Source organism: Scyliorhinus canicula, chromosome 14 (assembly GCF_902713615.1).
Source record: "Scyliorhinus canicula chromosome 14, sScyCan1.1, whole genome shotgun sequence".
Classification (NCBI taxonomy): domain Eukaryota; kingdom Metazoa; phylum Chordata; class Chondrichthyes; order Carcharhiniformes; family Scyliorhinidae; genus Scyliorhinus; species Scyliorhinus canicula.
The window spans coordinates 60,306,194-60,330,458 of record NC_052159.1 but is presented as its reverse complement, the minus strand read 5'-3'; the positions used below and the strand labels follow the sequence as shown (position 1 = coordinate 60,330,458).

At 46.0% G+C, this 24,265-nt stretch overlaps 1 protein-coding gene across 5 annotated transcripts in view; it reads right to left on the bottom strand.

The window, feature by feature from the left end:
* Window positions 1-24,265, bottom strand: part of npat (nuclear protein, ataxia-telangiectasia locus) — a 47,758-nt gene that overhangs the window by 15,657 nt on the left and 7,836 nt on the right. For 4 of the 5 annotated variants that reach the window (XM_038818315.1, XM_038818316.1, XM_038818317.1 and 1 more), the window contains 8 exons: window positions 21,745-21,817; window positions 20,984-21,027; window positions 20,396-20,650; window positions 19,616-19,697; window positions 13,279-13,390; window positions 11,976-12,067; window positions 3,636-3,723; window positions 2,018-2,114 (listed from right to left, as the gene is read on the bottom strand). In XM_038818315.1, the coding sequence (XP_038674243.1) occupies window positions 2,018-2,114; window positions 3,636-3,723; window positions 11,976-12,067; window positions 13,279-13,390; window positions 19,616-19,697; window positions 20,396-20,650; window positions 20,984-21,027; window positions 21,745-21,817 (843 nt within the window). The remainder of the gene's footprint in view (window positions 1-2,017; window positions 2,115-3,635; window positions 3,724-11,975; window positions 12,068-13,278; window positions 13,391-19,615; window positions 19,698-20,395; window positions 20,651-20,983; window positions 21,028-21,744; window positions 21,818-24,265) is intronic. The other variant, XM_038818318.1, reaches the window with a different exon arrangement.

Sequence of the window (24,265 nt, the reverse complement as noted above, 5' to 3'; positions counted from 1 at the left end):
CTTTGATGTTGCACTTTATCAAATGCCTTCTAGAAATCTAAGTACAGTATATCCACTGGTTCCCCTTTATTCACAGCACATATTACTTCCGCAAAATAATTCAATCAGTTGGTTAAACACGATTTCACTATAACACAATTATGTTGACTTTGCTTGATTACCTTGAGCTTATCAAAGTGCCCTACTATAATTTCTTTAATAAAGGCTTCTAAATTTTCCCCATGACAGATGTTAGGTTAATTGGATTTCTGTCTTCCTCCCTGTTTGAATAATGGAGTTACATTTGCTATCTTCTGATTTAATGGAAATTTCCCTGAATCTAGAGTTTTGGAAAATTAAAACTGATCATTATCTCACGAAACCTTTCAGAAGCTAGGGTGAAGTCCATCAGGACCCAAGCTTTTGTCGGACTGCAGCTCCAACAATTTACTCAGTAACATTGCAGTTAGGGAGTTGTACTTTAGAATGCCCTTCCTTGCCCTCTTAGCAGAAATGTGTCCATTCTGTAGCCAAGCTATCTCCTCTCTGATGATTATTATTATCTCTGATGTCCTCCCATTGTTCATTTACTGTTTAACTGCCAATCCCAGATCCCTTTCCAGCTCACTGAAATTAGCCCTCATAACAGGGTATTTTCACATCTGATTTTTACTTGTCCCTTTCCATAACTTCTCCAAACTTAATGATATTGTGATTTCTGTTTTCCTCAAGTACACTACGACTAAAACATGCTCCACTTGCCGTACTCCACCCCTCAGAATTAGATCCAGCACAGCTTCCATCCTCATTAGGCTGGAAATGCACCAGTCAAGAAAGTTTTTTTTTGCACAAATTTCAGGAACTCCTTCCTTTCTTTGCCGTTTAAATTGTTATTTTCCCAGTCTAAATTAGGATACGTGAAGTCCCTCACTCTCACTACTCTGTAGTTCCCGTGTCTTGCTGCAATGTGCCTGCAAATTTGTTCCAGTCATTCCCACTATTTGGTGGCTTACAGCATACATCCAGCAGCATAATGTCTCCTCCATTGTTCATTCAACTATAACTAAATAGATTGTCTTTGTACCCTCAAGTGCATCATCACTTTCTGGTGCTGTTAACAGTATCTTTGCCATTCTCTCTCATTTATTTCCTTCACCAACTTGCCCAAATTCTGCCATTGTAACCATGAAAATTAAACATCCATTTCCCCCTTTGTTTGAGCCACTCTTGCTATTATTTCATACCATGTACCTGCAGTTCAGCAACCTTATTTACCACTGTATGCATGTGCACAAATGCATAGAGTAAAAGGGAATGCACAAAATTCATAGAACATCAACAAGCATTTTCAAGTCTAATGTTTTATCCTCTAATTAATTCCAAATTACCACATTTCCATGCATTTTAAATCCATTTGGGGAGTTCCTGCATTCAACAAGATGAGGAATGTTGAAGTGGAGAATCACACTTACCCAAATGTCTAAATGAATGAGTTTGACTAGGGGCTTGTCACAGTAACTTCATTGAAGCCTACTCGTGACAATAAGCGATTTTCATTTCATTTCATTTCTACTGTTTTAGTAACTCGAGGACTTTTCACCTCAAAAAACGACCAGGAAACGGGTCTCTCAATTTGTATTTTGCGCATTCGCAGCATTTGCAAATATATTGAATCTGAAATTCTGAACTGAAATCTGGTAGATAATGTAGCAACTCTTCCAACAGAATATGATAGCAGGTGCCATACTGCACAAAACCATTTATACATTGGAACTGTCTAGTTATATCAAAGAAATGTCATGTCTTTTGTGCTAATATGCATTTAGCATTTATATTCACATCCTTAGAGATTCTTCCTACAAATCACAAACAGAATACTTATGGCTGCTACTGATTGTAAAAATGAAAACAACTTCTTAATGCAGTCAAAGACTTGTACTAGGAGACCCTTATTTGCTCAGATCAAGTTCATTTTGAATTGATTTTTATTGAGCATAAATTTAAAAAGCGTACACTTATAATAGAGTTAGGCACAAACCATAATCAAAGAGATCAAACAAAGCCTGAAATGCAGGGTCTGACTCTGTCTGCTCCAAGATATCCTGGATAGCTTCATCAGACATATGGACTTCATCCTACAAAAAAAATAAAGAGAGCATTTTATTCAAGATTTTGATTTGGTTTGCAGAAAAAGTTGTGTCATAAGAGGAGGGCATTGTCTAGAATGGACTGTGGACATATTTGCTGCCTTTTAAGGACAGCTTTAAGAACAAAACACCAGTATTTTGTGTTTTATCTCGGTTTTGGAACTAGTGTTCCGCTTTTCTCAATCCACCTTTTGACCATTGCCCATTTGTGCACAAGTGTTTCTCAGCACCTAAAGATCAAAGCCGGGCAGCACAGTGGCGCAGTGAGTTAGCCCTGCTGCCTCACGGCGCCGAGGTCCCAGGTTCGATCCCGGCTCTGGGTCACTGTCTGGGTGGAGTTTGCACATTCTCCCCGTGTTTGCGTGGGTTTCGCCCCCACAACCCAAAGATGTGCAAGGTAGGTGGATTGAACACGCTAAATTGCCCCTTAATTGAAAAAAAAATGAATTGGGTACACTAAATTTATTTTTAAAATATCAAAGCCGAGGTTGTTGAACTAAGAGTATAACATTTGTGTTGGCTGAATACTCCATCTATTCATTTTGAAGAGCTTTGTTACTGAAGTGACATTACAGATGTTCTTCAGTTTAAGCTTAGTTATTCCAACATTTCTATAGTTGTAAACCGAGGGAAAATATTTCACAGCTGCATTGAAATACAAGCAATGGTATTTTAAATTAAGTTCATTTAATTTATACAGAGTTACTACTTATTCTCCAAACACAATGGGCATGATTGTTTGGTGGATGTTGGAACCCTGATGCCAGGCCCACATGGGGTACTGACCTGCCCACTGGCACAACTGTCTTCCTAACTGGTTATCTCCGTGATCAGTCCTATTAAGGGCAGCCGGCAGGCAGGTTCCTGATGTTGCCTGCAGCCATGTCAGGTTGGAAACTCCGCCAGGGGGCAGAGTCCGGTAGATGATGCCCTGGCTGGCAGGAAAGCATGAAGTGCTCCGGCATGGAGGTGCCCTCAGTTGCTTGTATAAAGTTATGAATTAAAGAGATTTGAAGTGAGAAGGGCCATCAGGTTGGAGAGGAAACCTATTCAGACAGAGCTGTGATTTTTCTTCCCCACAATCCTGTCATTGGGGATGGAGTTCAGCCCAGCTCAGTGCCTCGTATGCAGGAATGCCCCAGAGCTGTCTGATGCAGTTCATCTCCATTTTCCTTCCTTTTCCCAGCCTCCAAGGGTATGGAAAAACCCAGCCCATCATTTCACTATTTGTACAGAAAGGTCTTGTCCCAGAATAGTTATATTTGATCCTCGTCATATTTAGACTTAGTGGCATACAGCCACATTTTATAATCATAATTTATTGGTATCACACAAAAGTCCACCTTAATTAAACCAACTTGAAAATATTAAAAGAAATTCAAGAGAATCATCTCATGTTTTGCTGAATTTATTGACAAAATGCCATATTAATTGGCGCAAGTCTTCAAAGACACAAGTTGCATAAAATAAATTACACAATATACCACTCAAGTATAAAATAAAGATTACCCCAAGGCCTAGGATTTCATCAATGGACTGCTCTGGTAATGAAGAACTAGTGTCTGGTGGCTTTGAAGGGTGCCCAGCATTAGTCTCGCTACAAGACAAAAAAAGATGTTGGATTCAATATAAATTTGAGCAGTCTATCCAGTTTACAAAAGTCCAACCCATGGTTGGTTAAATTTTAGTTTTAGACGAAACGTTCCTATGAGTACAGATGCATCGGAATGCCCATAACCAAAATCCTTTTAGTACACTCTAGCGATGTATTTGGAGTATGGAGACCTGCCCGCTCACTGCAGCCACTAGTGCCCAGCCTGGCCAATCCTCTTCCTGTCCAACTCACCCAAATACTGACCTTATGAACTCTGCCAGTGGAGTTGCTCTCACTACCTCTCCTCGTCTTTCCCGCCAGAAAGTCTGTTCACTTGTGGACAAAGAAAGCCATTGCTAGGAATAATTGCATCAACAGCATGGCCTTAATGGAAACTTGGCAGAGGGGGCGACAACACCTTCCCCCTTCATGAAGCCTCCCTTCCTTGGCTATATATGCTATCACTCACCCCATGAAGACCATCACAGTAGCAGTGTGGTACTTATCACCTCTGCCCGTCTGGTATTCTCTCCTCCTCTGAGCATCTCACCTTGTTCCACCCTTCCCACCTCTTTCAAAACCATAATTCTGTACCACCTACCAGAAATTCTTATCACCAAGATGTTATCACTGCTTCACTCCTTCAGTGCGTGAACAAATCAACCCCTCATTCCCAGTGATTTCAACCTCCATTTCAACTCATCATGCCCTCTCTCAAGGTAATTGCCTTCTCATTATCCCTGTATCTCTATCTACATGTAAACTCCCTAACCTATATTCACAGCCACCCCCATGGCTATCTCTGATCATTTCCCTGTGTCACTCCCCACACACATCCCCCTTCCATGCCCCAACTGTACCTCCTTCGGTGTCCACTTCTGGAAAAAACTATTACCTAATTCACCTACAAAATTCCAATTATCCAGTCTTTGGCACACCATTCATTACACTTCTGCAGCTACTGATTTACTCAACTGCACCCTCACTTTCATCTTTGATATCCTAATCCCCAATAAAGCAATGATTCTCTCTCTCACCCTGGCCATTTCCCCTGGTATCACCCTCACCTCCACTCCCTTGATACTTGAAATGCATACTTGAAAGGATATGGCTGGCAGCTTAGCCATCCACTGCCAGATCTGATTGGACCACGTAAAACACTACTCTTGCTTGTTAAGACTGTTCACTATGCCAGGATCTTCCTGAAATGTAGAGCTAACCCCTGGCCTATTTACTGTAAACTGTTGTCATGAATCTCTCTCAGTCTTCTCCACCTTCACTTCCAACAAGTGTGAGGAGCTCGGATTTATTTGACATGAGAGACAATCCAATTAGCTGCCTTTGTCATTACCCTCTCTTCTGCGAGCTGACCTGGCTAAGTTTCCATTAATGCTTCTACCTACATTAGCCCTGAACTCGCCTCTTTCTTTAGTTCCCACTAAATTGCTGTTCACCCAACCTTTCCCCTTGCCCCAGGTGAGCTAATATTGTAAATGGTTCCCTCTCTTCAGGTATGCCCTCTCTCCCTTAAATTTGTAGTCATCAAATGTCTCCTTAAAAAAACAATCCTGACACTTGATTCTTGCAAACTACGAGCTCCAACCTCCCATTCTTCTCCAAAGCCCTTGAGAATGCTGTCGCCTCCCAAATTCCGAACCTCCATGTTTGAATTCCTCCAATCAGATATCTGTCCGTGCCACAATACAAAATGGCTCTCAAAGTCACAAATATCCTATGTGACTGTGACAAAGGTAATTTCATCCTTCTTCGCTGGTCTGCTGCTTTTGACAGTTTAAAAAAAAAAATTTTTTTTTTTGCATAATATCAACAACGAAAAGACAGAATTTTTTTTTTACAAAGAACAGAAAGAACAGCATACACAGCGGAAGAGATAAACTAACACCCATCATTCCCCCAAAACATCTGCCCGTCCCTTCAATAGACAGGACAGAACCCCCCCCGTCCCGCGTATACACAGAAGAGGAAATGAATTAATGCCCGACATTGGCACAGAACATCTACGCCCGTCCCTTTAGTACAAAACAACAAAACAACCCCACCCCCCCAGTTGCTGCTGCTGCTGACCTGTTTCTATCGTTCTGCCAGGAAGTCCAGGAATGGCTGCCACCTCCTGAAAAAACCATGCACTGATCCCTTTAGGGCAAATTTCACCTTCTCTAGCTTGAGAAACCCTGCCACGTCGTTGATCCAGGCCTCCACGCTTGGGGGCCTCGCGTCCTTCCACTGAAGAAGAATCCTCCGCCGGGCTACCAGGGACGCAAAGGCCAAAACACCGGCCTCTTTCACCTCCTGCACTCCCAGCTCCTCCGCAACCCCAAATACTGCGAGCCCCCAGCCTGGATTGACCCTGGATCCTACCACCCTCGACAACGTCCCTGCCACACCCTTCCAAAATTCCCCCAATGCTGGACATGCCCAGAACACATGGGTATGATTTGCTGGGCTCCCAGAGCACCTAATACACCTGTCCTCACTCCCAAAGAACCGGCTCATCCTTGTCCCGGTCATGTGAGCCCTGTGCAGCACCTTACAACTGTATGAGGCCAAGCCTCGCACAAGAAGAGGAGTTCGCCCTCCCCAGGGCTTCCGCCCACATCCCCTCCTCAATCTCCTCACCCAGCTCCTCCTCCCGTTTACCCTTCAACTCCTCAACCGAGGCCTCGTCCATCTCCTGCATCACTTGGTACGCCGCCGAGATCCTCCCTTCCCCAACCCACACCCCCGAGAGCACCCTGTCCTGGACCCCACGCAGCGGCAGCAGAGGGAACCCCGCCACCTGCCAAACGCCCTCACCTGCATGTACCGAAAGGCGTTCCCCGGGGGGAGCCCGAGCTTCCTCTCCAGCTCACCCAGGCTCGCAAATTTCCCGTCTATAAACAGGTCCCCCAACCTCCTGATACCTGCCCTGTGCCAACTCAGGAACCCGCCATCAATTCTCCCCGGAACAAACCGGTGGTTCCCCCGTATCGGGGATCCCATCGAGGCCCCCACCTCCCCCCCGTGCCGCCTCCATTGCCCCCACATTTTGAGGGTAGCCACCACCAGCGGGCTCGTGGTATACCTCGTTGGAGGGAACGGCAGCGGCGCCGTCACGAGCACCTCCAGGCTCATGCCCACACAGAACGCCATCTCCATCCTCTTCCATGCTGCCCCCTCCCCCTCCATCACCCACTTATGCACCATCCCTGCATTGGCAGCCCAATAGTACCCACAGAGGTTGGGCAGCCCAGCCCCCCCTATCCCTGCCCCGCTCCAAGAACACCCTCCTCACCCTCGGGGTCCTATGTGCCCACACAAACCCCGTAATGCTCCTGTTAACCCGTCTGAAAAAGGCCTTCGGGATAAGGATGGGGAGGCACTGAAACAGGAACAGAAATCTCGGGATCACCATCATCTTGACTGACTGCACCCTACCCGCCATAGACAGCAGCAACATGTCCCACCTCTTAAACTCCTCCTCCATTTGCTCCACCAGCCTTGTCAGGTTAAGCTTATGCAGGGCCCCCGAGCTCCTGGCCACCTGCACCCCCAAGTACCTAAAGCTCCTCTCCGCCCTTTTCAATGGGAGCCTACCAATCCCCCCCTCCTGGTCCCCCGGGTGTACCACAAACAGCTCGCTCTTCCCAAAGTTGAGCTTGTACCCTGAAAAGTCCCCAAATTCCCGGAGAATCCTCATCACCTCCAGCATTCCCCCCACCAGGTCAGCCACATACAATAGGTCATCCGCATAGAGCGACACTCGGTGCTCCTCCCCACCCCAGCCCCCTCCAGTTCCTCGATACCCTCAGCGTCATAGCCAGGGGTTCAATTGCCAGCGCAAAAAGTAGGGGGGACAAGGGACACCCCTGCCTCGTCCCTCGGTGTAACCGAAAATACTCCGACCTCCTCCTATTCGTTGCCACGCTCGCCATCGGGGCCTCATATAACAGCCTCACCCAACTGACAAACTCCTCCCCAAACCCGAACCTTTCCAGCACCTCCCACAAGTACCCCCACTCAACCCTATCAAAGGCCTTCTCCGCGTCCAGTGCCACCACTATCTCCGCCTCCCCTTCTACCGCCGGCATCATTATAACATTCAAGAGCCTCCGTATGTTAGTGTTCATCTGCCACCCCCTCACAAACCCCGTTTGATCCTCGTGGATAACCTGCGGCACACTGTCCTCTATCCTCGTGGCTAAGATCTTTGCCAACAGCTTGGCGTCCACATTCAGGAGTGAGATCGGCCTGTACGACCTACACTGCTGGGGATCCTTGTCCCACTTAAGAATCAGGGAGATCAGCGCCCGAGACATCGTTGGGGGCAATGCCCCCCCTCCCTTGCCTCGTTAAAAGGTCCTAACCAACAGGGGGCCTAACAGGTCTGCATACATCTTATAAAATTTAACCGGGAACCCATCCGGCCCCGGCGCCTTCCCCGACTGTATGTTCCCTATCCCTTTAACCAGCTCCTCCAGCTCAACTGGCGCCCCCAGCCCCTCCACCTGTCCCTCCTCCACCCTCTGAAATCTCAGCCGATCCAAAAAGCGCTCCATCCCCCCCATCTCCACCGGGGGTTCGGACCGATAGTTTCTCGTAGAAGTCCCTGAAGACCCCATTGATGTCTCCCCCCCTTCGCACCACATTTCCTCTCCGATCCTTAACTCCAACAATCTCCCTAGCCGCATCCCGCTTACGGAGCTGGTGTGCCAGCATCCTGCTCGCCTTCTCCCCATATTCATACACCGCACCCTATGCCTTCCTCCACTGAGCTTCCGCCTTTCTGGTGGTCAACAAGTCAAACTCAGCCTGAAGGCTGCGTCGCTCCTGCAACAATCCTTCCTCCGGGGCCTCCGCATATCTCCTGTCCACCCTTACCATCTCCCCCACCAATCTCTCCCTCCGCTCCCTTCTCTCCCGGTACGCTCGAATGGAGATCAACTCCCCCCGAACCACCGCCTCCCAGACCGTCCCCACTCGGACCTCTCCATTGTCGTTGGCCTCCAGATACCTCTCGATACATCCTCGGACCCGCCCGCCCACCTCCTTGTCCGCCAGCAGCCCCACCTCCAAGCACTTAAGCGGGCGCTGGTCCCTCTCCTCTCCCAGCTCGAGGTCCACCCAGTGCGGGGTGTGGTCAGAAATGGCTATCGCCGAATATTCAGCATCTTCCACCCTCGCAATCAGCGCCCTACTCAGAACAAAAAAATCAATCCGGGAGTAAGCCTTATGCACATGGGAGAAGTATGAAAATTCCCTGGCCCTCGGCCTCGCAAACCTCCATGGGTCCACCCCTCCCATCTGGTCCATAAACCCCCTCAACACCTTAGCCGCCACAGGCCTCCTACCTGTCCTGGAACTGGATCGATCCAGTGGCGGATCCAGCACCGTGTTGAAATCCCCCCCCCATTATCAGGCCTCCCACCTCCATATCTGGAATCCGGGCCAACATGCGCTGCATGAAACCTGCATCGTCCCAATTCGGGTCGTATACATTGACCAGCACCACCCGCTCCCCTTGCAGCTTGCCACTCACCATCACATACCACCCGCCACTGTCTGCCACCACATTCGACGCCTCAAACTACACCCTCTTCCCCATCAGGATCGTCACCCCCCGATTTTTTGCATCCAGCCCCGAATGAAACACTTGGCCTACCCATCCCTTCCTCAATCGAACCTGATTTGCCACCTTCAGGTGCGTCTCCTGAAACAGGGCCACATCCGCCTTCAGCCCCTTCAGGTGCGTGAACACGCGGGCCCGTATAACTGGCCCATTCAGTCCCCTCACATTCCAGGTGATCAGCCGGATCAGGGGACCACCTACCCCCCCATACCCGTCGACTAGCCATCACCCTTCCGTAATCCGCCACGTGCACGCGCCCCCCGCTCAGCCTGTTCCCCACAGCGGCAAATCCCCATCCCGACCCCCTCTACCTGCTGCAGCTCCTTTACCAGCAATCCGGTCCCCCCCCCCCCCCACTTTCTACCCCCCCCCCAAACTAGGCCCCCCCCCTAGCTGCGTAACCCCTTCTATTGTACTTCCGTAAGCCAGCCGACTCCTGCTGACCCCGCCACCCCAAAGACCCTCCCCATTGCAACACAACCAACCCCCCTCCAGTGGCGGTCCCGCCCACTACTCCTCTAGCGCGGGGGAAAAAAAAGCCCGCACTTCCCTCCCAACCCCCCCCCCGATCCAAAACGCGGGAAAAGGCGGGCACATGACCCAACAGGACCGCGAACCCCACCCAACCTCCCAACCGATGAAGGAAAATAAAAATCCAAACAAAACAAACGCCCAAGTAAGCAGATAACAGTCCCAAAAAGCAAAAAAAAAGCAGAACGGCAAAAAACCAACATCATCCAACAGAACCGATAAAACGAAAGGATACCAAGGAGGACAAAACCTCCGGGCTGTGTACAACGTTCCCCAGCCCCCAGTCCAGCTTCTCTGCCTGGACAAAAGACCAGGCCTCCTCCGGGGAGTCGAAATATAGCTGGCGGTCTTTATAAGTGACCCACAGGCATGCTGGCTGTAGCGGGCCAAACCTGACCCCGTTCTTGTGGAGCACTGCCTTCGCCCGGGTAAAACCAGCCCTTCCCTTCGCCACTTCCGCACTCCAGTCCTGGTAGATCCTGAGCACCGTATTCTCCCATTTGCTACTCCCCTCCTTCTTCGCCCAACGAAGCACACACTCGCGGTCGATGAAGTGGTGAAAACGGACCAGCACCGCCCGAGGCAGCTCATTTGGCCTGGGTTTCCTCAGCAGCACCCGATGGGCATCCTCCAGCTCTAAGGGTCCCTGGAACGACCTCGCACCCATTAGCGTGTTCAGCATCATAGCCACATAGGCCCCCAAATCCGAACCTTCCAGCCCCTCTGGGAGGCCCAGAATCCGCAGGTTCTTCCGACGGGCCCGGTTCTCCATCTCCTCCAGCCTTGCTGACCACTTCTTATGGAGCGCCTCGTGCGACTCCACCTTCCCTGCCAGGCCCAGAAGTTCATCCTCGCTCTCCGAGGCCTTTTGTCGAAGCTCTCGGATCTCCGCACCCTGAGCCGTCTGGGTCGCCATGAGCTTGTCCAGGGAGGCCTTAAACGGCTCCAGAATCTCTGCCTTCAGCCCCTTAAAGGAGTGCTGAAGAAGCTCCTGCTGTTCCCGCGCCCACTGCTGCCACGCTGCTGCTTCCCCGCCCGCCGCCATCTTGCCTTTCCTGCCTCGCACCTTTTTCTGCTCCAAAGCCGATTTTCTGACCGCTCCACTCCTAGTCCAGGCCATCCACCAGTGGAGAATCTGAGCAGGAGTGTTCCCACACGGGGAAACATCTAAACAGCACCACTACGGCCCCTTAAAAGAGCCCCAAAGTCTGAAAATAGCGGGAGCCACTGCTTTTGACACAGTTGACCACACCATCCTCCTCCAATGCCTCATCATTGTCATCTAGCTGGGTGGGGCTGTTCTTAAGAGTCCCATTCTTCTCTATCTAATTGGAACCAAAGAATCACTTGCAAGGGCTTCTCTTCTTGCTCCCACATCATTATCTATGGTGTGCCCCAAGGATTTATCCTTGGTTTTCTCCTATTTCTCGTCTACATCCTGCTCCTTGGTGACATTCCAAAGGCTTGGCTTTCATGTATATTCAGGTTGCTTCCAATTCCAGGTCACTCAACTCCTCTACTGTTGCGAAATTATCAGACTGGATGAGCAGAAATTTCTCCCAATTAAATATTGGGAAGACAGAAACCACTGTATTCGATCCCTGTTCCAAACTCTGTTCTTTATGTACCAACTCCATCCCTCTTCCTGGCAACACTTTCAAGAATAAGCCCATCTCTTTGCAACCTTAGTGTCACACCTGAGATGGGCTTCTGGTCTTTTATTCTTGCCATCATTAGGATCTCCTATTTTATCCTCCATAACATCACTCGACTTTTCCTATCTCAGCTCATCTGCTGCTGAAACCCTCATTCATACGCTCACTGAATCTAGACTATTTCAACAAACTCCTTCCACATTCTACACCAAAAACTGTGCTGTCTGTGTCTTAACTCACATCAAGTAGTTCAATGACCTCGGAGTGGCTCCCAATCAAGCAATGTATGGACTTTAAAATTCTCATCCTATTCTTGCCATTATTTGTTTTATAATGTTCCTGTGAAGTACCTTGGAAAGTTTCATAATGTTAAAGGCATGATATAAACATAAGTTGTTGTTGCTAGGAAAGCCCAGTTTGTTGCCACATAAGGATTACATTACCTGAACATAACCTTATTTATGTTTTCTGCAAGTTTTTCCAGGAGCGATCGGTCTTTCAAAATTTTCTCTCTGGCATTTTCTATTACTCTTTGCTGCATAAAAAAAAAGACAAAATTCCATTCTTAATTGGTGTCCTACACAATCTTATTTTAAAGGACAAATTATTATTTTCCTATATGAGCGGGTATATTAGTTGAGCTTAATCCTGTTTTTATTTGGTAGACATGAATAAGCAGTGAGTGAATTTCCTTTTTCCATTCTTGGGAAGATCAATATTCGTTGTCTGGCCCAAGCTAACCAGAATGGTTGCGATGGTCCCTCTTTAAAATTTTTTTTTAGAGTACCTAATTATTTTTTATTTTTCCAATTAAGGACCAATTTAGCATGGCCAATCCACCTAACCTGCACGTCTTTTGGGTTGTGGAGGTGAAACCCACACAGACACGGGGAGATTGTACAAACTCCACACGGACAGTGACGCAGGGCCGGGATTCGAACCCGGGTCCTCAGTGGCGTAGTCCCAGTGCTAACCACTGCGCCACCGTGCTGCCTGTGATGGTCCCTTTTTGACAATTCGATGGCTTACTAGGTCACATGTAGAGCAGACCAAGTATAGTATGGTTCCCTGTTTATACAGTAGCGACAGCTTTATAAGTGATTTTTTAGAATGGCCAACAAATTATTTCCACTTGTGATTAGATGCAAGAACCTAGGCTAATTCCTCCTCCTCTTCACCCTTTCCTATCTGGGATCAAAGCCACCATGTAGCTGATGGCAGGATTGAAACCAACTAACAGCACATGATATGGTCTGAACCATATACTCTTGATCCATTATGGTTCGGTACAATATTATCCACCAACTGCTAGAGAAGCCAATAATACAAGGTTAACGATTTTAATAAAGTTATCTTTCAACTTAAAATTGCTCCCAATTGCCTTGGGTTTAGTAAAGGGGACAGGCAATGTTCAACTTTTTCAAAATTTGTCAACAATAGCAAATGTAATAAAACCAAGACTCTTCAATCAGTTAGTAACACCTAAAATCTTCACTTGGCAGGACAGGTCAGTCCAGCACAAGCACATCCTCAGGACTGATCAATGTCATTCTGTGGAAGACAGCATTGAATGTAATTTCCTCCTTTATAGTTTATGTGCTCTTTCGAAAGTCTAACTGATACTCCCTCAGGCTCATCAGCTGAGTATGTGTACTTGCCTGTATTATTTTTGGATAAGCAGCATTGGAGCAGAAAAAACAGCCTTTTGACTAAATTTTAAGACTAGTTTTGTACTCCTGTACTTACTGGAAAATTTTCAACAGCAATTTCTACTTGACTTTCTTCCACTTCATTCTCCACACTTCTAGAAGTCGAATTCTGTCCTGATACAAAGTTACCTCTTTTGCGGGGGGAATCACTAAAGTCAAAAAGGAAACCAAATCAAGGAGTCATTAATACAACTAAAATGTACAGCAAAATTGTAAAGAGATGCAGGTTTCTTTAATGTAGGATAGAATGGCATTAATTAACATGTCAAAGTTGGCAATTTTAGTTGTCGATCACTAGTACTCTGGGGTCTTGAGCATGGCTGCAATTATTAGGTGCTAACTTGGCTTTTTCCTTGAGGTGCAATGTTCAGATACAGCCTGTAGGAAGTGATCTGCGACAAACGTGAAATAATTTTGTCTTGCATTGGTCTGGTAGTTGCTGTTTTAAACCTAACCTGACATAATGTTAGGTCTATGCCTAACATTAGCATGTGTTTTGTGATCGTCTTGAAAAAACAGCCAGCTCAAGATTTTCAATTAATATAAAGATTTGGCAATCGGTTCAACTAATTCGCGGCATGGTAGCACAGTGTTTAGCACAGATGCCTCACAGTGCCAGGGACCCGAATTCAATTCCAACCTTGGGTGACTGTCTGTGTGGAGTTTGCACATTCTCCCAGTGCCTGTGTGGGTTTCCTTTGGGTGCTCCAGTTTCCTACCACAGTCCAAAGATCTGCAGGTTGGATAGATTAACCATGCAAAAATTGTCCCGACGTCCAATGGTTAGGTAGGGTTACAGGCATAAGACAGGGAATGGGCCTCGGTAAGGATTGGTATAGATTCGATGGGCCAAATGGGCTCCTTCGGCACTGTAGGAATTCAATGATTCTAACGGAGAATGAAGAGAATAAAAGATATCAAAGGGAAGACAGTTAATGTTTAAGAGAAGATTGGGGATTGCTGATGCAGGTAAAAGATCTGGGATAGCTAAAGAACTAAGCGTGGCAAATAGCCTAGATAAGTATAGGAAGTGCAGGGACAAAGCCAATAAGGATGTCAAAGACAGAGCATGTCCGTGTTTACAAAGGAAACGGATGATGCAGATAATGTAGTCCAGGAGGAACACGGAGATATTGGATGGGATAAGCATAAAGTGAGAGGAAGTACTCGAAGGATTAGATTCCTTGAAAGTTGATAAGTCGCCAGGGCTAGACGGATTGTTTCCAAGACTGCTGAAGGCGGTCAGGGAGGAGAGATAGCAGATGCTCGGAGGATGATTTTCCAATCCCATACTAGATACAGGGGAGGTACCGAAGGACTGGAGAAATGCATATGTTGTTCCATTGTTTAAAAAGGGGTCAAAGGAAATGCCAAACAATTATAGGCCAGTAAATCTGAAGTCAGTGCTCAAAAATTAGAATTAATCCGGAGAGATAGGATTAACGACAGTAGTCCCCCGTTATACCGCGCTCCGCAATATACCGCGTTCGCTATATACGGCGGGGGGGCTTATGGACCCCAACTGTCAGCTTCCCTCTCCGGATCAAAGTGAGCTGGCCGCTGAAATTGACACTGCCGGCTGCTCTCTCCCTCCAATCAGAAACATTAAAACTTAAAAGTTGGATTGGAGGGAGAGAGCAGCCGGCAATGTCAATTTCAGCAGCCGGCTCACTTTGATCCGGAGAGGGAAGCTGCTCTCTCACTGAAACAATCAGCCGGCCGCTGAAATTGACACTGCCCGCTGCTCTCTCCCTCCAATCCAACTTTTAAGTTTTAATGTTTCTGATTGGAGGGAGAGAGCAGCTGGCAGTGTCAATTTCAGCGGCCGGCTCACTTTGATCCGGAGAGGGAAGCTGCTCTCTCACTGAAATAATCAGCCGGCCGCTGAAATTGACACTGCCGGCTGCTCTCTCCCTCCAATCCAACTTTTAAGTTGTTAAAAATGCAGCAGTGCTTGTTTTAATTAGATCCACGATGGGGGTTTTAAATTTATTTAAAACCCCCATCGTGGATATCCGCGGCTCGGATGCAACGCGGGTGGCTGTCTTGGACCCCAACACCCGCGTTATAAAGGGGGACTACTGTATCACACAAAAGGCATGAACTAGTCAGGGATAGTCAGCATGGATATGTTAAAGGGTAGTCTTTCCTCACAAATTTGGTTGAATTATTTGAGGAAGTGAAAAGGGTTGAAGGTAGTGCAGTGGATGTTGTGTACATGGATGTTAGCAAGGTGTTTGATAAAGCCCCACATGGCAGATTGGTCAAAAAAAAGTAAAAGCCCATGGAATACAGGGCAATGTGGCAAAGTGGATAAAAGGTTGGCGTATTAGCAAGAAACTAAGGGTAATGGTCGGTGGCTTCTGCTGCAAATGGAAAGTTGTTTCAAGTGGTGTTCCACAGGGCTCGGTGTTGGGGCCCTTACTGTCTGTATTATATATTAACAATTTGGACTTGAACATGGGGCACAACTGAGAAATTTGCAATCGTAAAGATTGGCGAGTGGTGGACAGTGTTGATAGCTATAATCTACAAAATAATATAGTTGGGTTGGTGGAGTGGGCAATAAAGTACAGATGGAATTTAACAGAGAGAAGGGGGAGGTCATGCATTTAGGGAGATCATACAATTATAGGGAGTACACAATAAATGGGAATATACTAAGAGGGGTAGATTAAGTGAGAGATCTTGGCGTACAAGTATACTGGTCCCTAAAGGCAGCAGTTCAAGTAGACAAGGTTGCAAAGACAGCATATGGAAAGCTTTCCTTCACTGGTATAGAATATAAAAGTAAGGATATAATGTTGGAATTGTATAAATATACTAGCTCACAACTGGAGTATTGTGTGCAATTCTGGTCAACACATTACAAGGAGGATGTAATTGCTCTGGAAAGAGTGCAGAAGAGATTTACAAGAATGTTGGCAGGACTAGGAAAGTGCAGCTACGAGGCGAGATTGGATAGGTTGGGGTTATTTTCCTTAGAACTAAGAAGGCTGAGGGGTGACTTAATTGAAGTGTACAAAATAATGAGGGGAAGAGATAGAATGGATGGGTGAAAATTGTTTCCCTTGTAGAGAATTCTAAAACCAGGAGACATAGATTCAAGATAAGTGGCAGAAGGTGCAGAGGGGACATAAGTGGAGTTTGCATGGACAAGAGGAGCCGAATGGCCTCGTTCCGTGCTCTAATTTTTCTATGGTTCTATCAGATTGAGGTCCTGGCTATATTTTGGAGGACTGGGATGGAAAACATTGGAGGCCATCTACTGCCTTCTTGTTTGCACCTCACATCCCTTACAGGTTGATCAATATTCTCAACACCTTCATTCCTTCTCCTGCCCTTCCCTCTCATTTCCATCTGTTCGATGCCTGTACTTGCCTTCTCTTATCCCCTGTAACCTTTCACGCTTCATTTTATTACTTACTGAATTCCATCACCCTTGTCCACTGCTCCCGTCTATCAACACCCCTTCCTATAATTATGCCCTCTTTTCCTTTGCATTCAGTTATACCCTGTTTACATCACCTCCCTTTTGTTGTCGACACTCTTTCCTCCTGATTTTTCTCTCATCTCCCATATACCTACACCTCTTCTCTTGTCCCCTCAACAACTTCTGTATATATTGACATTATCAGACAGAATTGGCTTTATCATAATCAGAACAATAAGCAATCAATAGTGGGATGAAGGAAATGTAACATGGACAAGGGGCCAGAGTTGGAGGTATGCAGAGTTGACAGGGGGGCAGCACGGTGGCACAGTGGTTAGCACTGCTGAATCACAGAGCCAGGGTTCCGGGTTCAATTCCGACCTTGGGTGACTGTATGGAGTTTGCACTTTCTCTCTGAGTTTGGATAGGTTTCCTCCAGATGCTCCGTTTCCTCCACAGTACAAAGATGTGAAGGTTAGCTGAATTGGCCACGCTAAAACTGATGGTTAATATCCAGGTTAGGTTATGGTGGAATGGGCCTAGGTAGGGTGCTCTTTCAGAGGATCGGTGCAGACTCGATGGGCCGAATGGCCTCCGTCTGCATTTTAGAGATTCTATGGCCTTCTGGCATTAAAATCAAAATCTCTCTGTGCTCAATACCGTATTTCTAAGAGCGATATTTTAACAATAGAATGTACTTTGTGCTCTATGTAGTACACGACTAACAGTATTAACTCTTTCTGTGCATTATGTATTTTGCCTTATGTAGGCCCTTTGGTGTACAAGATCCTGAATGGCCTTGACAAGGGGAACCTGGAAAAGTGGTTTCCTATTGTGGCTAGACCAGAACTAGTGGACATTGTTTTAAATTTAGGCTCACCCTGTTAAGACAGGCGAGGAGAATTTATTTCTCTCATGGGGTTGTGCAACTTTGGAACTTTCTACCTCAGAAGGCAGTGCGGTAAGGGGGCCATTAAACATTGGTAGATAGATTCTTACTAGGCAAGGGAATCGCAAGTTATTGGGGGTGGATGGAATGATTAACTTGAAAAACAAACAGATCATTCATGATCTTATTGAATGGCGCGGTGACGCCGGTATCTACCTCGTCCGGGATCTACCTCGCTCAGAGAAACATAGAAAGTAGGTGCAGGAGTAGGCCCTTCGACACTTCGAGCCTGCACCACCATTCAATATGATCATGGTTGATCATGCAAATTAAGTATCCCCCTCCCACTTTCTCTTCATACCTTTAGCCACAATCATGAGATCTTGCGAGGTGTTGAGACCTGAATCCTGCCCATTGTGGGTGGGACCACTATTTTGCAGCTAGTCTCACTGATATGTATGTCCCTGATTTATCCTAGGGATTGAGACCTAATCCCTTCGCCTAAGAGACCTTGGGTGAGTGCCGTTCATTGCTGCTTCCCGGAATTGCACTTGTGGGATTCTCGCAGGGAATCGGAGGCCCCCAGGTGCTTGCTCTCTGAGCAAGGTGGCACCCTGGCACTGCCAGCCTTGCATTTTCTCATGCCGGGGATCAGACCCTTTGTGGTGGGGTGGGGGGTCCCTTTGTGTGTGAGATGAGGTGCGGAGGGGCCTCAAGGACCTTCATAGGTGAGTTGGGGGTGGCTGGTTCAGGCGTCGCGTCAGGGGCTGAGAGATCAGGGTGCCATTTACCTGCGCTGAGTTCTCAGTGCAGGAAAACAGGAAAAGGGATTAGGTGCGGCCTCGGTGGGGCAACCCCCGCTGAGGCCCCGAATGGAAACAGAGTCCCAATAGATAGCATGGGCGGAAAACACCCCGCTAAACGTGCTAGTCACGGAACTCTGTTTCAATTTGGTTTGATCTTGCCCAAAGTTTTTGCCTAAATCACAGCTCACAACTGGAGCCCAATCTCTGTAGCAACAATAAACAATCACATTCTGTAACAAACAATTCTGTTGCATAGAGTTGTCCCGCCAATTCCCTTGTCCCAGTGTTTACCTCTAAAAATCTAAAATTCAGTCATTTCCAAAAGTAGAACATTCAAACACACCCAGCCCATGAGTAAAATCCTGAAACAGACAATCAACAGTGTATCCGTATTCTAGGATTCAACACAAGAACAGCGCATGTATAGCAGACCAAAGGCACAGTCCCATGTCGCCCCACCAATAAGCTCACGGTTTCTTGCTCATTCCTTCTCATGGTTCTCCACTTGGTGCTAGCTTTAACTATTCTCAGCTTGCACCCAGAGATGCAGCAGACCTGGTCCTACCAGAACAATAAAGCAGACAGGCAGAAAAAAGCAGGGCAAAAGGTGCAACACAAATATGACAGATTGAACAAAGTGGACAAAATAGGTAGAGAGAAAAAAAGCCACGAATCAAAAAGTACGAGACAAGGATAAAGACAGTGTTCTGAAAACCAAAAGCATTCATGGAAGTAGAGAATACAATCAGTAACAGTGGTAAAACCCATGAAGATTCTGTAATCATATGATAAATATATAATTTGACTTACCCACTGTGAAACAAGTTTCCTAATTATAAACAAACTAAATCACAGAATGCTATTCCAGAACGCATTGGAATAAAAAAGACAGAATTTCACTTATTCAGAACTAGTGGCCAAACTAGGTCACCAGCTCATTTTAGCTTTTAAACCCATTTGTTTCAGTCTATTGCATGTGTTTACTACATTTGTGGAAGTGAGAGACTGATCATCCATCACACAAAGTATTGATATCTGCAGTCATAAGGATATATTAGCATAGAAGGGGAAAGCAGACATTTATAGACGAAGCACAAGAAATTTAACCTCACTTGCAAAGGTGAAAATATAAACAACTAGTGTGTGCAAACTATACTGAAACATGGAATTTGCTAAGCGACATTTCAATATAACTTCCAACATGATGCCAATTCAATTTAAAGCTTTCCACTCATTACCCATTTACCATTTCCTTTTCCCTGGAGAAATGTGTTCAGGTTGTAATCTTCGGTCACAGTGTCCAGGAACAACAATGTGAAGGACATCACCTAAACAAAAACAAAGCACCTCTAAAATTTTCATCCACACAAATCCACACTCCCTAAACCATACAGCAAATCGCTCATCTCTGGTTTCTTTTCCATACCATGCAGCAGAGTACCTAATTTGAGCAGCAAGGTGGGGTGGTGGGCATCCCCAATAATAATACAAGGGAATTGTAATTAGTAGTGCTCCAGAATGATTATGAACTCAGAGACTAATTAAATAGAAATGCTTTGTTGAAAAGAAAGTTGCATGCAGCTTTGGGAATTAAACCCTTCCATGCCTGTTTCAGCATTAGAGGAATAAAAGCACAATCATTTTATATTGTATTGATCCAAGTGATAACTGATGTGTACCTCCATCCCAATGGCAAAGTGGCTAGCAGACACCAAAGCTGCAAAAGGATGGCTAGCATGGATATATATTTTAACAAAATTCAAACACATCCTCATCAATCACACCAGCTACTTCCAGCAGGAATAATCGAATGGTTATCGGAGGTGGGAATCCTATTTGACTTTCCTCTATCTAGTTCATAGGTACCAAGACTCCCTGAAGTCTCTTGCACCTCCCCACCCAAAATCAGCCGACTTGGAATAGATTAGGAATCGACCAATGACTGTACCATTATAAATAGCTCAACTACCAATCAAACCTATCCACCCATGGAGCTAAAACTTTCAACCCCAATGAACCTACTTACCACTTGCAATAGCGCCAGGCCGACTAGGATCTTGTGAACAGATCTGGTTTGCAAAAACATCTGGTCGAGGCTGTGGAATAACTGGACTGGTTCCAGTGCTGTGTGTTATTACAATTGGGTTTGCTGACAGAGGTTTAATAATTCTCTGCTCAGTTTGTGGAGAAATTGACAAGAGGCTGGAGTTAGCCTTGGCCACCTGCCTTGAAGAATAACTCCCTCGTCGTCTTAATTCACTTAAAGCATTTTTTGTGCGAGCTATAGGAAAAAAGATGTGTTTTTTTTTTAAAAAGAGGAATTTAAAATACCTTTGACAAACAATGTATAAATTGCTGTGAAATTAATACTAATTTTATAAACATTCAAACATTTAATATTTCAGCATTCATCTGCACAGAAAGGTACTTAGTGTAAAAGTCCAAGTCATTTACTGCTAATTATAACTCCCTATATTTTGCAGCAAAAGATTAATGAAGCAGCTGATTTCAGTGAAGGCAGGGCAGAGAACCAAGAAAAGGAAAGTTTAAAAGGTTTGATTAATCATAGATATATCCAAAATGTTTTAAGACAAAACATTTTTGCAAAAAATACCTCTCTGGTTTGTAGCAAGTGCTACAGAGCTCTGCTGCAAACTCCTGTAAGTAAAATAAACACACCAGTTAGAAACATCAATAATCAAGAAACAGCACAGAAAGCTAATCATGACATTTCAAGTCGACTCAGTACAGTATTTTGAAATTGCCTTGGCGCTCTGAACGAGGAAGAATATCAACCCACATACCAAAGAACTGCTGCATTTATCAGAGAGGCTTTCCTCTAGCTGCAAGATCTTTTTTTCAAGTTTTTTTCACTTAAGTATATTTTGCAGGAAGAGGTCAGGAGGGAAGAACATTCAGTTATGCTCCTGGGAGAATGTGACATGCCTTTTAGCTCTTGACCCAAGGTTCTCCTTTAAATGCTCCTCTTGCAATATCAGTTTGGCTGATCTCAATGCAGTTCCTGGTGGGCATGGATCGCCCCATAATTTGACGCTAACCCCATGCAGAAAGTGCCTGTCAGTAAAATTGCCGTGGCGCTCCTAATTGGAGAATGCCCGGTTGTGGGACATGCAAATTAATGCACGGAGGATGGAAGTACAGTCATGAAATTGGGGTAACGACAGCTTTATTTTGCATTTAACCATCCTACACTTTACCAGAGAATACCCGATATGACCACTAAACACCTGAGATGGGAAAGTATTCTACTTCAGCTACGTATGTAATATAGTTTTAGTTAAAACGCTATTTGTTGGAGCCTTGCCATTATTCCATTTGCAAAAATAACTAGCAGTCTAGGAGATGGGTTATTACCTAATTTGCAAAAGTGTGTACTCCAATTTCCTCCACAAGGATGGCAACACTGCAGGTGCTTCTGGCATTGAATCTAGAAAAGGGGAAAAGAGAGTAAAATTCAGTTTTTGCCATAAAAAAAAGCCGTCACTTCTGCTAAGATACTGGACCCAAGCATCTGCTACTGAACAATGAATTCAGGGCCAGGTCCACTGATAAAACCAAGCCAAAGCTCCATTATAAGAGTGCTGGAGTAGGAACTTATTCATTCTTGCCTTAAGATAAAAGTTTCATTTTTACCTTCCCCTAGTTCCTCATGCCATTTGATATACTTTTGCTTATAATCCATCGAATCCGCTTGGGTCACTGTATGTGTGTGTGGAGTATGCACATTCTCCCCATGTCTGCATGGGCTTCCTCTGGGCCCTCCGGTTTCCTCCCACAAGCCCTGAAATATGCGCTTTGTTCGGCGAGTTGGGACATTCTAAATTCTCCCTCAGTGTACCCAAACAGGCACCAGAGTGTGGCGACGAGGGGATTTTCACAGTAACTTCATTGCAGTGTTAATGTAAGCCTACTTGTGACACTAATAAAGATTATGAATCTCTACAGTGCAGAATGAGGCCATTTGGCCCATAGAGTCTGCACTGACCTCACCTGGGCCCACTCCCCGCCCCAACCAGTAACCCCACAATCCACTTTGGTCTTTATGTCAAAGAATGGAGTTAACCCTACTAGACAGGTCAAAGAATGGAGTTAACACTACGAGACAGGTCAATGAATGGAGTAGGGTTACTACTAGACGGGTCAGTTATACTCTGAACTCTATTATAGAGGAATAGTGCACATCAGAAATATATTTAGAAAGCCAACCAACTTTTTCAGAACTGCCATCTAAATAACCTTTCACCAGATTCATCTTGCACACAAGAAACTGAACTCACTTCTGGACATCTTCTTATAGAGTACTAACAGACAACAAATCCAAGGTGCAGCACAGAAATATAATCAAAGGCGAAAACTGACACCAAGCTGAAGGAGCAGATCTTTTTTTTTTCTTTTCTCTGATTTCCTTTATTCTGCTTTCTGATGGCACCATTTAGGATCCTGCCATTCATACCTTGAGAGTAAAAGTTTGTTTCTTGTCCGATTATCACTCCTTGCTCTATGAAACTGCCCTATCCTCACAATCTTTCCTTTTCATTTGCTCAACTGAGTGATTCCAGGAGGCCAGAGACAGTTCGCAGTGGTCAGGCTTATCGCAACTTTGGCCAAATTGCAGCTTATCCAAGACTGGATGTCAACAAGCAGGCTGACAGCACAGAGAGTGCAAGGGAGTGCATGGATGGATCCTTAGGGATGGGAAGAGAAGCTACAGTTAGCGGTGCAGGGTCAAATTGGCTAGCTAAGACTGAAACTAAGTGAGAGCAATCCTACTCAGTTGAGCAACAAAGAGCCAATGGAGATGATGGTGAGGTTGGTCTTGTTAAAGGCAAGGGTGAGTCCAAGAAGAATTTTTAAAAAAAAAATTTTTTATTAGGGTATTTGCAAGTTTTCATAATAATAAGTGACATAAACATGGTACAATAAACATTTCCACCCCCATCACAATCTTCACACACCCCAACCATAAAACAACAGTCCGTCCCCCCACCCCCACCTTGGAATTCTGCACCTGTTGAAATTTTAATTTTCCCCGAGAAAGTCGACTAACGGCTGCTCTATTAAGGCAAACTTTATTTTCTCAAGACCGTGAAACCCAGCCATGTCACTAACCCAGGTCTCTACACTCGGGGGGGGCTTTGAGTACCTCCACATTAATAAGATCTGTGTCCGGGCTACCAGGGAGGCAAAGGCCAAGACGTCAGCCTCTTTTGACCCCTGCATTCCCGGCTCTTCTGACACTCCAAAGATCGCCACCTCCGGACTCGGCACCACCAGTGTTTTGAGTACCGTGGACACTGCCTTAGCGAAACACTGCCAAACCCCTCCAACCTTCGGGCATGCCCAAAACATGTGGACATGATTTGCAGGGCTTCCCGCGCACCTCGCACACCTGTCCTCTACCCTGAAAAACGTGCTCATCCGGCCACCCTCATGTGTGCCCGGTGGACTACCTTGAATTGTATCAGACTAAGCCTGGCACATGATGAGGATATATTAACCCTGCTGAGGGCATCAGCCCACAGACCAGCCTCTATCTCTCCTCCTAGCTCGTCCTCCCACTTGCCCTTCAGCCCCTTCACCGGCGTTTCCTCCGATTCCAAAATTTCCTGGTAAATAGCTGATACCTTCCCCTATCCCACCCAGGTACTGGAGACGACTCTGTTCTGTATCCCCATGGGCGGCAGCAGCTGGAAGGCCGGGACCTGCTTTCTCAAGAAGTCTTGGACCTGCAAATACCTAAACCTGCTGGCAATTCAAATTTATCCTCCAAGGCTTTCAAGCTGGGTAAACTCCCATCTATAAATAGATCACCCACCCTCCTAATTCCTGCCCTTTGCCATCTCCGGAACCCACCATCCAGCCTACCCAGTACAAA